Source organism: Antechinus flavipes, chromosome 2 (assembly GCF_016432865.1).
Source record: "Antechinus flavipes isolate AdamAnt ecotype Samford, QLD, Australia chromosome 2, AdamAnt_v2, whole genome shotgun sequence".
NCBI classification, from domain to species: domain Eukaryota; kingdom Metazoa; phylum Chordata; class Mammalia; order Dasyuromorphia; family Dasyuridae; genus Antechinus; species Antechinus flavipes.
The window spans coordinates 451,672,181-451,686,513 of record NC_067399.1 but is presented as its reverse complement, the minus strand read 5'-3'; the positions used below and the strand labels follow the sequence as shown (position 1 = coordinate 451,686,513).

General features: G+C 37.9%; 1 protein-coding gene across 2 annotated transcripts in view; it reads left to right on the top strand.

The window, feature by feature from the left end:
* Positions 1-216: 216 nt before the first annotated feature.
* HCK (HCK proto-oncogene, Src family tyrosine kinase) overlaps positions 217-14,333 on the top strand; it is a 40,839-nt gene continuing 26,722 nt past the window's right edge. For both annotated transcript variants that reach the window (XM_051979392.1, XM_051979391.1), the window contains exons 1-3: positions 217-743; positions 13,013-13,130; positions 13,989-14,031. In XM_051979392.1, coding sequence (XP_051835352.1) covers positions 643-743; positions 13,013-13,130; positions 13,989-14,031 — 262 coding nt within the window. In that variant the 5' untranslated portion in view covers positions 217-642. The remainder of the gene's footprint in view (positions 744-13,012; positions 13,131-13,988; positions 14,032-14,333) is intronic.

The following is a 14,333-nucleotide window of genomic DNA, read 5'->3' as shown; positions in this document are numbered from 1 at the left end:
ATGATGTTTGAATAACCCACAAAAGGGGCCGAGAGGAGGCTATCTTTAACCTCGGAGAAAACAGCGAAGGATCTGGGAAGTGGTGACTCCGACGGGGGAGGTGTTATGGGAAAATGAGGTAGGGGTAGAAACCAAAACAGGAACGTTGGACGGCTTCAGGGGCGAGGCTAGAATATTTTGTACAGAGTCGGAACTCCTGTGGGCGGGACTAGGATCTTTTGGGTAGTTGTCAGAGCGCTAGTTTAAGGTGCCTTTAGAATTGTTCCCGGACTAGTGAAAGTGTAGGCGGAGTTTGCCTCCAGCTAGTTAGAACCCAGATGCTCAGCTAAGCGGTAAGGGACCACCTAAAGACGAGGTTCATTTTCTTGTAGCTCCAGTTGTCCGCCCGCCTCCCCGCCTCTCTCAAGGTGATCCTGCTAAGACTAAAGCAAGAGGGAAGGGAAAAGAAAGAACAGAACTGAGATCGCGCCAGGATATCCGTTTGAATATCACTCCACCTGTGGCCAAACCACTCCTCGTCCTTTCCATACTTTGGAAAAGCGTAGAGGAGCCTAGACTCTTTGTGCAAAAGGAAACTGAGTCCCGGAGGATTGTCAAGAGACCCCAGCGCCAGCCTCCCCTCAACCGCACTGGAGTAGCCTGATGCCCCAGGAGCGGCGGAGACCCCAGAAGACTGAATTGGGGACGCCTAGGGCAGGGCTGGAGCCGCACATCTTGGGACAGTTTAGAAGACTGAAGGTCAGGTGAGTCCTAAAGGCTCGTGGGGGCGATACCCAGAACCACCCGCACCACTCTTTCTACTCGGAAGAAATGAGTAATGTAAACGGGGCCAGCGAGTTGTGGATGTTCCTGCAGGTGTATTTACAGACCCGGGCTAATTATGGGGAGGTGGTGATATAAAACTAATTCGAGAGGGAAGAGGATGGAAGAGCTGTGTGCATTGGGTGCCTTAGAAAGCGTGAGAAAATGGGAAGAGGAGAGGAAAGTGATATAAAGAATGATAGAAGAGTGGATAAAAAATAAAGGGAAAAGAAATTAGAATATTGACAGAATGGGAGAAGCCAGTTTCATAGCCCTGGTTTAGGATCATTAAATGGAGAAGGCTTTAAACAGGAACCAGAAGTCCTGGCTGTGTGATTTGAGATTAAAATTTTAATCTCTCTGGGTCTCAGGTTTCCCTTCTACAAAATGGGAAGAACTCATAGATTCTTACTGTTCCTCTCAGGAAACTAGTATACGTGAGGGGCTTTGAGGTCCCCTGAACTAGAGAAAATTAGAGAAGTGGTGTGTGGGGCTGAAGGGCTAAGCAGCTGGGGGCTGCTGGAAATGGCTGGGTGCTTGGTTAGGGGGTGTGTAGGTGGCTTCGGTAAACTCTAGCTGGATTCTTCTTTTGGGTTAGACCTTCCTTCCAGAGTCCCAGAGGATTTTGAGTAATCTTTCCATCCTGTCCTCCTGCCCCATGTTCATCTATCTACAAGAAGAAAACAGTCACAGGTCCCAGTGGGGAAGAAATCAAATAGACTCCTGGAGTCCAGAGAAGAAAAATCCTATCCCCAATCCCGTCATTGTCTTTCAAAAGATAGATCTGTGAATAAGACCCAGGAATCCCAGTTTTCAGGGCTGGATCTCTCCTATTATGAGCTAATCATCTATTCCTTATTCTTACTCCATCTATTGATAAAAATAAGAGGATATACTGTTATTTTAGGGAGAAGGTTGAAGAGCTCCTGTCCTTGAAGGACAGAGATGGATTCCAACACAATGATTTCTTTTAGAGATTAACTCCAACCTGTCCCCATTAATAAAGCTCAAGTCAACTGTACTAAGAAACCTAGAACTCAGTTATCTGGCAACATATTGTGGCAGATGGACCAGAAGTGTAAATATTAGAACCAGAATCAGAGGAATGTAGAACGAAAAAAATCTAGGAATATGAAATGCCAACATTGGAAGGGCTCTTTGAATTGCCTAATCTAATCCCTTCCTTTTACTGAGAAGGGAACTGAGGCCCAGAAAGGGGAATTGAATTTTTCAAGGTCATATTTCCCTTGTAGTAGAGCACAGTTTTCCCAGTTCTCAGGCTGGAACTCTCCATAGTATTACTTCTAAGCCCTGATTTAGATCAGAAGCTTTTAGAGGGCAAAGTCGATTCTATTCTCTTGCTGTGTATAGAGCCTAAGTACTATCTGATCATTGGTAACAAAAAAGGTATAAAAACCTCTAGATCTAGGTCCTTGTAAAAGCTTCTTTCTGGGACAAAGCGTACTGAGATTGGTGGGTGGGTGGGTGTGGTGCACAGGCAGGTGTGGTGAGAGTGGTAGAAATAGACCTCTCTTATATAGCTGATTTTTCACCTTCATTTCCCTAGAGTAAGAATGGTAGATGGAGACTACAAGTTTGGTCCATTTTTCTTTCTTTTTTTTTTCTTTTCAAGAAAACTAAATGAGAACTATGTGGGTACAAAAAGACTGGGAGAGAGGAGGAAATAAATATTTAGTTAGCCTATACTATGTGCCAAGTGCTTTACAAAAATTCTCTCTTGATCCTCATAGCAGTCCTTGAAAGGTAGATTCTATTGTCATTCCCATTTTACAGTTGAAGAAACTGAGGCAAGCAGGGGTTAAGTGACTTCTTCAGGATCATACAGCTAATAAGTATCTGGCGTGTGGATTTTGAAGTCTTGATTCCAATTCAGCATTCCATCTAGTACACTACCTAACTACTCAGGATTTTTTAGCTTGCTCTCTATATGTTTTGTTCAAGTCACTATTGCCATTTGGATTTCAATTTAACACCTCAGGAAATAAGAGTGATCCATCTAAACCTATCCCAGGGTTTTAAGGTTAATATGAGAGCAAGTGAACTTGTGGCCATGGATATGTGGTCTGCTAGGAAATCGTGAGTCCATAGCATCTCTTCTCCCTTCTTTAGTTTACTTATCTGAAAAATTATCTAATTGGACCAAATGGTCTCTAAGAACTCTTACAGTTGTGATATTTTATGTTGTTTGACAATAGATCCCAACTTTTTGGAATTTAAGGACCCTTTCTTTTTTTTATTTTTTTTTATTTTTATTTAATAATTACTTTATATTGACAGAATCCATGCCAGGGTAATTTTTTTACAACATTATCCCTTGCACTCGTTTCTGTTCCGATTTTTCCCCTCCCTCCCTCCACCCCCTCCCCTAGATGGCAAGCAGTTTTATATATGTTAGATATGTTGCAGTATATCCTAGATTAAGGACCCTTTCTTAATGATAAAAATAATTTTAAGGACCACCACTTAACATATTGACTGAAAAAATAGGCAGACTCTGACAAAAAGTTACAATAAATTTGGTAATGCTTGTAAGTTAATTTATATTTTATTAATTACAGAAACTTCTGTGTATATTTGAAACATTGTGATAGGAGATAGTCTTTATTCAGTTCACAAAGGACACTTTTTTGTTGGATAGAGCCCAGTTTATAGTTTTCAATATTGGAAGTCTAGTTGAAGGGATGAAATTATGGTTGCACATGCCACTTGCTTCAGGATTTTAGATTTCAATATAAGTGCAGAAAATCCACTTTCACAAATATATGTTGTGGAGAAAAAGGCAGCTGATAGTCATAGCCTTATAGATGGCTCTGGGCAATCAGAACAAACAGATAGCCACAAGTCAGCCAGACGCTTTTGTGTGTGAAGATTAGTTTCAAAGGATTTTTTTCTCTCAGCCCCAAATTAAATGTAATATAAATGACAAAGTATAATGTGCACATAGTAACAACAACAATCATAAATATATATATATATATATATCACTTAAAAGTTTGTAAAGTGCTTTACCTATATTATTTTATTTGATCCTTCCACGATCTTGGGAGGTAAATGCTATTATTATACCCATTTTACAGATAGGAGACTGAAGCTGACATTGATCTAGTGACTTGCCCAGAGACACATAATTAGTAAGCATCTAAACTCCCAAATCCAGTGTACTATATAACTATACTGCCTTTATATTTGTGGATTCCTCGCAATAATTCTATGAGTTCTCACAAAAATCTGTAATCCACATGTTAGAAATCACTGTTATATGCTCAAGGATCTTTTCCAGTTCTTACATTTTGTGCATTAAAATCATTTGCAGATCTAACATTCTAAAGTTTCTCTCAGTTCTAACATTCTTTGAGTGTTTGAGAGTTCACAGCCTTACACAGTCTAGTACAGGTATTTCTTAACTTAAGGTCCACAGACACTCAAAGAGCCTATAAATTTCAATGAGAAATAATTACATCTTTATGTTCACTAACTTTTGGTTTCCTCTGTAATTCTATGTATTTTATTTTATGCATTTAAATATATTATTCCGAGAAGTTCATGAGTTTCTCCAAAAGATGAAGAAACTTGATCTAGTAGAAGGTTTAGATAAGAATACAAAAAGCCACAATACATGGTAGAATGTGAAGAGAACTTGAGAGGGGCAAACAAAGTTGTGTAAGATCACTTCAAGTGAGTGGGGGAGGGAATTAGGGAAGTCTCCTGGGAGAAGGAGGTACCTAAGATAGAGCTTGTTTTAAAAAAGGGGGAGGGGGTTAATGAGAGGAAGAGAGACTAGAGGAATTTCAGAAGTAGGGGATAGTGAAAGCAAAAGATGTGCTCAGAGATGAATAAATGGTCCTCTAATTTCCAGCTTCTTAAATTGTAGTTCTCCACCCTCTATGGGGTCTGGTAACTGACTGCAAATAAAATTATGATTTATTATCAGTAAATGTTTTCTTTATATATCTGTATACATGAGATCGTATAAACATTTTTCAGGCTAAAAGGGGTCATGAGTGGACAAAGTTTAAGAAACTATGCTAAAGCTGAGTTTGTGTAAAGAGAAGCAGTGTTGGAATTTGAGGGCAGGTAGGGTAGAAAGGTAAATCGAGAACAAATTATGAAGGGCCAGACAAAGGAGTTTAGATTTTATTCATAGAACACAGAATTTGGGAAGAGACTCACCCCTATTTTCTATATGAGGAAACTGAAACTCAATGAGGGAGAGTAATTTGCTCAATATCTGGCTAGTTATTATGATCACAGCCAAGACTTTTGGCTTCTCAGGCCTGAGTTCATTGCTTTGAACAACACAATGAAATTCCATTTAAAGTAACTACTGATTGTATAAAATATTTAGGAATCTATCTGCCAAGGGAAAATCAGAAACTTTATGAGCAAAACTACAAAACACTTTCCACACAAATTAAGTCTGATCTAACCAACTGGAAAAATATTAAATGCTCTTGGATTGGGCGAGCAAATATAATAAAGATGACAATACTACCTAAACTAATCTATTTATTTAGTGCTATACCAATCAAACTCCCAAAAAACTATTTTGATGACCTAGAAAAAATAACAAAGTTCATATGGAAAAACAAAAGGTCAAGAATTTCAAGGGAATTAATGAAAAAAAACCCAAATGAAGGTGGCCTAGCTGTACCAGATCTAAAATTATATTATAAAGCAGCAGTTACTAAAACCATCTGGTATTGGCTAAGAAATAGACTAGTTGATCAAAGGAATAGGTTAGGTCCAAAGGACAAAACAGCCAATAACTTTAATAATCTAGTGTTTGACAAACCCAAAGACCCCCAGTTTTTGATATAAGAACGCATTATTTGACAAAAATTGCTGGGAAAATTGGAGATTAGTATGGAAGTGGATCTCTTCGATAAAGAGAGCTAATTCAGTTTCAATTGATCGAGGATGGACAGAAGCACCTACACCCAAAGAAAGAACATTGGAAAATGAATATAAGGCATTGACCCACACTTAACACCATACACCAAGATAAGGTCAAAATGGGTTCATGACCTAGGCATAAAGAATGAGATTATAAATAAATTAGAAGAGCATAGGATAGTTCACCTCTCAGACCTGTGGAAGAGGAAGGAATTTATGACCAAAGAAGAACTAGAGATCACTATTGACTACAAAATAGAAAATTTTGATTATATCAAATTGAAAAGTTTTGTACAAACAAAACAAATGCAGACAAGATTAGAAGGGAAACAATAAACTGGGAAAACATTTTTACAGTCAAAGGTTCTGATAAAGGCCTCATTTCCAAAATATATAGAGAACTGACTCTAATTTATAAGAAATCAAGCCATTCTCCAATTGATAAATGGTCAAAGGATATGAACAGACAATTCTCAAATGAAGAAATTAAAACTATAGACATATGAAAATATGCTCCAAATCATTATTAATCAGAGAAATGCAAATTAAGACCACTCTGAGATACCACTACACACCTGTCAGATTGGCTAGAGTGACAAGGAAAGATAAAGTGGAATGTTGGAGGGAATGTGGGAAAACAGGGACACTGATACATTGTTGGTGGAGTTGTGAACACATTCAACCATTCTGGAGAGCAATTTGGAACTATGCTCAAAAAGTTATCAAACTGTAAATACCCTTTGACCCAGCAGTGTTTTTACTAAATACTAAATACTATATACTAAAGAAGGGAAAGGGACCTGTATGCGCCAAAATGTTTGTGGCAGTCCTGTTTGTAGTGGCTAGAAGATGGAAACTGAGTGGATGTCCATCAATTGGAGAATGGCTGGGTAAATTGTGGTATATGAATGTTATGGAATATAATTGTTCTGTAAGGAATGACCAGCAGGATGAATACAGAGAGGCTTGGAGAGACTTACATGAACTGATGCTAAGTGAAATGAGCAGAACGAGGAGATCATTATATACCTCAACAACAATACTGTATGAGGATGTATTCTGATGGAAGTGGATCTCTTCGATAAAGAGAGCTAATTCAGTTTCAATTGATCAAGGATGGACAGAAGCAGCTACACCCAAAGAAAGAATATTGGAAAATGAATATAAACTATTTGCATTTTTGTTTTTCTTCCAGGGTTATTTTTACCTTCTAAATCCAGTTCTCCCAGTGCAACAAGAGAACTGTTCGGTTCTGCACATGTATATTGTATCTAGGATATACTGTAACCTATTTAACATATAAAGGACTGCTTGCCATATGGGGGAGGGGGTGGAAGGAGGGAGGGAAAAAATCAGAACAGAAGTGAGTGCAAGGGATAATGCTGTAAAAAATTACCCTGGCATGCGTTCTATCAATAAAAAGTTATTAAAAAAAAAAAAAAAAGAACAACACTATGGAGCTACTGAAGGTTTTTTGGAACGAGGGACTTAGACACCATGATTCAACTTCTCCTTTTGCTCCAACATGACCCTTTTCTTTTTAGTGAGTTCTTCCTAGAATCCTTCCTGGAGAAGGGGTCAGATCAGTCATCTCCAGTTCTCTGGATTTAGGCTGGATATCTCCCTCTAATCAGAAGGCAAGGGGTCCTGAGATGCTGTGTTTCAGGACTGATGTGATCATATAGGAAAATAGTTTCTGGAGAAAATGATGAATTCCAGATAAGGAACATTCATTTCTCACCTGACTACCAGAATTCATCCTACTCCTTTGTAGGGTATCCTTTTCCTCTCCTTTTTTCTCCTCTCCCCTCCTCCTTCCCTTTTAGCTTCTTTTTATGTACAAACATCTCCCATTAAACTGTAACCTTCTTGAGGTCAGGGATTGCCTTTTGCCCTTTGTGGTTTTTTTTTTTTAAGGTTTTTATTTTCTTTCTTTCTTTTTTTTTTTTTTTTTTTTTTTTTTTTTTTGCTGAGGCAGTTGGGGTTAAGGGACTTGCCCAGGGTCACACAGCTAGGAAGCGTTAAATGTCTGAAACCAGATTTGAACTCAGTCCTCCTGACTTCAGGGCTCTTGCTCTATCCACTGTGCCACCTAGCTGCCCCAAGGTTTTTATTTTCAAAACATATGCATAGATAGTTTTCAACATTCACCCTTGCAAAACCTTATGTTGCAAATTTTTTCTCCCTCCCTTTCCCCATCCCCTCCCTTACACAGGCAAGTAATCCAATATATGTGAAATATGTGTAATTCTTCTACATATATACATTTCCACAATTATCCACAATTCTATACATATATCCACAAATAGCCACAATTATGTACAAGAAAAATCAGATCAAAAAGGAAGAAAACAAAATCTTTTGCCCTTCTTTGTATGCCCAGCACTTGACACAGTGCCTGAAACATTGAAGGTAGATGTTTAATAAACATTTATTGACTATAAACTTTCTTTTCCTTTACCCCTTACTTTTCAGTTCCATTTTTAGATGTTCTCTTCCTTCATTAGAACAGTAGCTCCTTGTTTTTCTTGTTGCTTGTATTTGTATTCCCAACACTTTTCATTATGGCTGGTACATAGTAAAGTGCTTAATAAATACTCATTCATTGTCTGAGAGGATGAAGTATAGGACATAATCACAGGTTTATGTTAAGAATCTGACTCAGGTACTATGGATTGTAGGACAAGAGATTGGAGGCAAAGAGACCTGATAAGGAACTATTTCAGTGGCCAGGCAAGAGGTGATGGGGGTCTGGACTAATATGGAAATGGGAATGGAGATGGGGAATGAATAGACAAGATATTATGATATAATCAAATCAGAGCAAAGTTTGTGGACTTTTTCATTTTAGATGCCATATCTCTTCTTCATGAAACCAAAAATTGTATTTGTTTTCTTGACTCAGACATGAGGTCTCATCTCTAGGCCCCAAATCTCAAACAGCAGGCCCTTCCTGACCTTCAGACCAAAGCCTCAGAAACTTTCTTCTTTTTTTTTAAGCTTTCTATTTTCAACATATATGCATGGATAGTTTTCAACAGTCACTGAAGCTTAGTGTCCAAAATTTTTTCTCCCCTTCTTTCTCTCATCTTTCCCTTAGACAGCAAATAATCTAATATATTAAATGCACACAATTCTTCTATACATATTTCCACATTTATCATGCTGCACAAGAAAAATCAGATCAAAAAGGGGGAAATGAGAAAGAAAACAAAATACAGGCAAACAACAACAAAATGAGTGAAAATGCTATGTTGTGGTCCATACTCGGTTCCCACTGTTCTCTCTCTGGGTGCAGATGGCTCTCTTTATCACAAGTTTATTGGAATTGGTCTGAATCATCTCATTGTTGAAGAGAGCCACATCCATCAGAATTGATCACCATATAGTCTTCTTGTTGCCGTGTACAATGATCTCCTGGTCCTGCTCATTTCACTCAGCATCAGTTCATGTAAGTCTCTCCAGGCTTCTCTGTATTCATCCTGCTGGTCATTTCTTACAGAACAATAGTATTCCATAGCATTCATATACTATTATTTATTCAGCCATTCTCCGATTGATGGGCATCCATTCATTTTCCAGTTTCTTGCCACTACAAACAGGGCTGCCACAAATATTTTTGCACATGTGGGTCCCTTTCCTTTAAGATCTCTTTGGGATCCACAAGCCCAGGAGAAACACTGATGGATCAAAGGATATGCACAGTTTAATAGCCCTTTGGGCACAGCAGAAACTTTCCTCTTACCATTAAGAAGAGGATCTCTCTCCCCTAACCCAGTCTTTTCCTTCTTCCTGGGTATTTGAGGGAGAGCTAATTGATATCTCTTTCCATCCTTGTAAGATACTTGAGGAAAGGAACTATATTCCCTATTTTATAGATAGGGATATATATATATTCTATATATAGAATATATAGAGATATAGGCTATTCCTATAGATAGGTAAGAGAGGCTCAGAGAGATTAAATGACTTGTCACACAGATAATATCAGAAGTGAGCCTCAAACTCAAGCCTTCCAGATGCCAGTTTCAGCATCCATCCACTATGTCATCCTGGCACTCATTTGGACAGAGAAGCCTTAGTCGTTCACTCTCAGCTGCCTTGGTTGTTCTACCTCAGCAAGGGTGAATGTAAAAATTATTTATAGTCATGAAGTGCTATATACAAATAGTGCCTCTTCATGGACCCACACTTAACACCATATACCAAGATAAGATCAAAATGGGTCCATGATTTAGGCATAAAGAACAAGATTATAAATAAATTAGAGGAACATAGGATAGTTTATCTCTCAGACTTGTGGAGGAGAAAGAAATTTGTGACCAAAGATGAACTAGAGACCATTACTGATCACAAAATAGAAAATTTTGATTATATCAAATTAAAAAGCCTTTGTACAAACAGAACAAATGCAAACAAGATTAGAAGGGAAGCAACAAACTGGGAAAACATCTTTACAGTTAAAGGTTCTGATAAAGGCCTCATTTCCAAGATATATAGAGAACTGACTCTATAAGAAAGCAAGCCATTCTCCAATTGATAAATGGTCAAAGGATATGAACAGATGATGAAATTGAAACTATCACCACTCATATGAAAGTGTTCCAAATCATTATTGATCAGAGAAATGCAAATTAAGACAACTCTGAGATACCACTACACACCTGTCAGATTGGCTAAGATGACAGGAAAAAATAATGATGAATGTTGGAGGGGATGCGGGAAAACTGGGACACTGGTGCATTGTTGGTGGAGTTGTGAACGAATCCAACCATTCTGGAAAGCAATCTGGAATTATGCCCAAAAAGTTATCAAACTGCGCATACCCTTTGATCCAGCAGTGTTTCTATTGGGCTTATATCCCAAAGAGATACTAAAGAAGGGAAAGGGACCTGTAAGTGCCAAAATGTTTGTGGCAGCCCTATTTGTAGTGGCTAGAAACTGGAAAATGAATGGATGCCCATCAATTGGAGAAAGGTTGGGTAAATTGTGGCATATGAATGTTATGGAATATTATTGTTCTGTAAGAAATGACCAGCAGGATGAATACAGAGAGGCTTGGCGAGACTTAAATGAAATGATGCTAAGTGAAATGAGCAGAACCAGATCATTATACACTTCGACAATGATACTGTATGAGGATGTATTCTGATGGAAGTGGATTTCTTTGACAAAGAGACCTAACTGAGTTTCAATTGATAAATGATGGACAGAAGCAGCTACACTTAAAGAAAGAACACTGGGAAACGAATGTGAACTATCTGCATCTTTGTTTTTCTTCCCGGGTTATTTTTACCTTCTGAATCCAATTCTCCCTGTGCAACAAGAGAACTGTTCGGTTCTGCAAACATATATTGTATCTAGGATATACTGCAACATATCTAACATATATAGAATTGCTTGACATCTGGGGGAGGGGGTGGAGGGAGGGAGGGGAAAAATCGGAACAGAAGCGAGTGCAAGGGATAGGGATAATGTTAAAAAAAATTACCCTGTCATGGATTCTGTCAATATAAAGTTATTATTAAATAAAATAAAATAAAATATTTTAAAAAACAAAACAAAACAAAACAAAAAAAAAAAACAAATAGTGCCTCTTTTATTACTACTAATAGTAAAAGAATATATAATGTTCCAGGGAGTGTGCTAAGTGATTTTTACAAGTATCTCATCTGATCATCACACAACCCCATGAGTAGGTATTTCCATTTTATAATTAAGGAAACTGACAGTAGTAAGGTGACTTGCCCAGGGGGATACACCTATTAAGTGTCTGAGGTCAAATTTGAACTCAGGACTCCTTGACTCCTGACAGGCCCAGCAATCTATCCACTGCACCAGCAGCTACTTCTATAATTTCCATTTTTTCCCAATATTTCTTGTTTATTAGGGGATTTATTCCCCTGCAATTTAGGCTCTTGAGATTACAGAATTCTGGGGTATTGTGTTTGCTTTTTGACTCTTTATTTTCTCAGTGTTCCACTGATCTACTTTTCAATTTATTAAAATAATACAAATAGTTTTGATTATTACTGTTTTATCATATAGTTTTTGTCCTTGTAATCTAGATCCTCTTTAGTCCTTTTCTTCTTCATTCTTCTTCCCTTTTTTTGCATATTTTGTTCTTTTAATTTATTTTGCTATCATTTAAATTAATGAAAAAGAAATCCCCAGCAGTTTGGTTGGTTTAATATTTTTTAAAATCTATAAATTAAATTAGGTGGTAAAATCATATAATTATATTAGTGTGATCCAACCATGAATAATAAATTATTTAAGCCTTCCTTTATTTCTATAGAGAAGACACAGAGTTTCTGCTACTATGCCTATTATTTTTTATATTACCACTAATTAAACTGTCTTGGATTCACTATCCTAAGAGGTCTAAGGAATTCATTAATAATATGATGAATTGAAGAATGGAATTTCCAGTAGGTGGGGGTAATATTAATCAGAGTATCTGACGCCCAAGAAATAGTAGGGCAGGACTCCTTCTGAGAGAGACTATATACCCCTCTGGCTACATCTGTAAAGAGTGTTTAGTAATATTTTTCTATAAATCCTTTGTGTGTCTTATTAGGTAAACACCCAAATATTTTCTGTATTTTCTAGATATTTTGAATGGCATTTCTTTTCTCACTGTTTAGGGATGTAATGTAATGTGTTTTTGTTATGCTATATAAAAATTCTGGGGATTTTTGTGGATTATTTTGGATCCTGTTATTTTGTTAAGACTATTACTCATTGTGGTTCATTCTTTGTTAATTCTTTGAGGCTTCCTACATAAGTGATTATTTTGCCTGCAAAAAAGAATAATTTTGCCTTCTCTTTGCTGATGTCTTTATATTTCATCTCTTTTTCTTCTTTTATTGTTATCATTAGTATTTCTAGTATTATGCCAAATAATAGTAGGAATAGAAGGAATCCATCTTTTACCCTTTTGCTTATTTGAAAAGCTTTCAATGCTTCTATCTTAGTAATAATGCTAGCTCTTAGTTCTAGATCTGTATTTTTTATTACATTAAAGAAGGACTCATCTAGGTCTGTGCTTTTGGTTTTTTGTTTTAAATAAGTGAATGTTATATCTTGACGAAATGTTTTTCTGTATCCATTAACATAATTATATGGTATTGGGATTTTTGTTTATGTGATTAATTATGGCAATTATTTTAGAAAAACATTGACTTTTACAGTCTTTTATGCTGGATACTCAGAAAAGGATATCTTTATTAATGGGTTGATAGGGTCTATGGAGATGCTATGGTCTCAGAGCTACATTTCTTCTTTTCTATCCCAGGATGGGGTGTGTGAAATCCAAGTTTACCCAGAATGGAGGGAAGCTTTTCAAAAAAGAATCTGAAACAAACATCCAGGGTCCTGTATATGTGCCAGATCCAACATCCCCTGGAAAAAAGGTGAGCAAGACTTTCGGATTTAGTGGGAGGAGTGAGTTCCCTATTATGTTAGGACTTAGACTTGTGCTACAAGCAGTCCTTTCTTTTCTATCATTTCCCTACCTTGTTTGTGGGGGACAAGTCCAGAAAGTCCTTAATCCATGTGTTGGTCTCCAAGTCACTTGGATAGATCTGCTGTGAAGTCTCTAGAAGGTGACTGATTCTTTGTCCCCAAATCCCCAGTATCCTCTTGTATTAGCCTGTTAAGGCACTGATGAATCCCACACAAAGTTGGAAACCCTTCCTTATTTATCACCTACTGTGCAAGGTCGCAGACTCTTGGTTATCTTTTGCTACAGCATATAATTTCTCCCTATACTGGGTACCCCATCCTCCATAATAATTGAATCACAAGATTTGGAGCTAGGAAGAACCTCAAAGATTATCTAGTTCACCTCTCATTTTATAGAGCAGGAAACTAAGACTTGCCAAAATTCACAGGAGACAGATTGGAAATCTAAATCCTCTGGCTCCAAATCCAGGGCTGCCCTACTCTTCCTGTATTCCCCTTCTTCCTCCCCCCCCCCCCCTTTCCTCCCATTCCTCCAGGAACTGGCATATTTTCTGCTGGTTCTCAAGACCTGCTGAGGATTTCAGGTGGCAGGCTAGAACTGTGCAAAGAGCTTTGGGCTGGGAGTCTGGACATCTGGCTTCTAGTTCTATCTCTGCCATTGAATTTAGCCTTGGAAAAGTCTTGTTTCCCATTTGGGTTTCAGGGTCCTCCTTTACAAAATAAAGAGGTTCAACTTTGAGGTCCCCATCAAGTCCAAGACTCATTCTTTTTTTGATCCTGATCCTGTTCTTCTTCATTTTCTACAGACAGACCATGGTTCTGGTGTCAGCCAGGTCATCTCCTCTCATGGTAAGTGATCCCAGAGTCACACAGGGGTGTGATGAGGTGGAATGGGATAGGGAACTGGGAGTTACACAGAGAAGGAAGCTCCAAGACAGGAAGTATCTTGCTTTGGAAACCAAGATTTCCTTGTTTTTCTGAGTCCTTTCCCTTCTCCTTTCTCCCTCCCTTCTTCCCTTTTCCCTCTTCCTCTCCCTTCTTTGCTTCTCTCTTCTCTCCTTCCTTCTTTCCCCCATCTCCTCCTTCCAAAATGATCTAAACCAATCTGCTCTTTTTCCAGAGGGAGGAAACTAAGGCCTAAGGAGAGGATC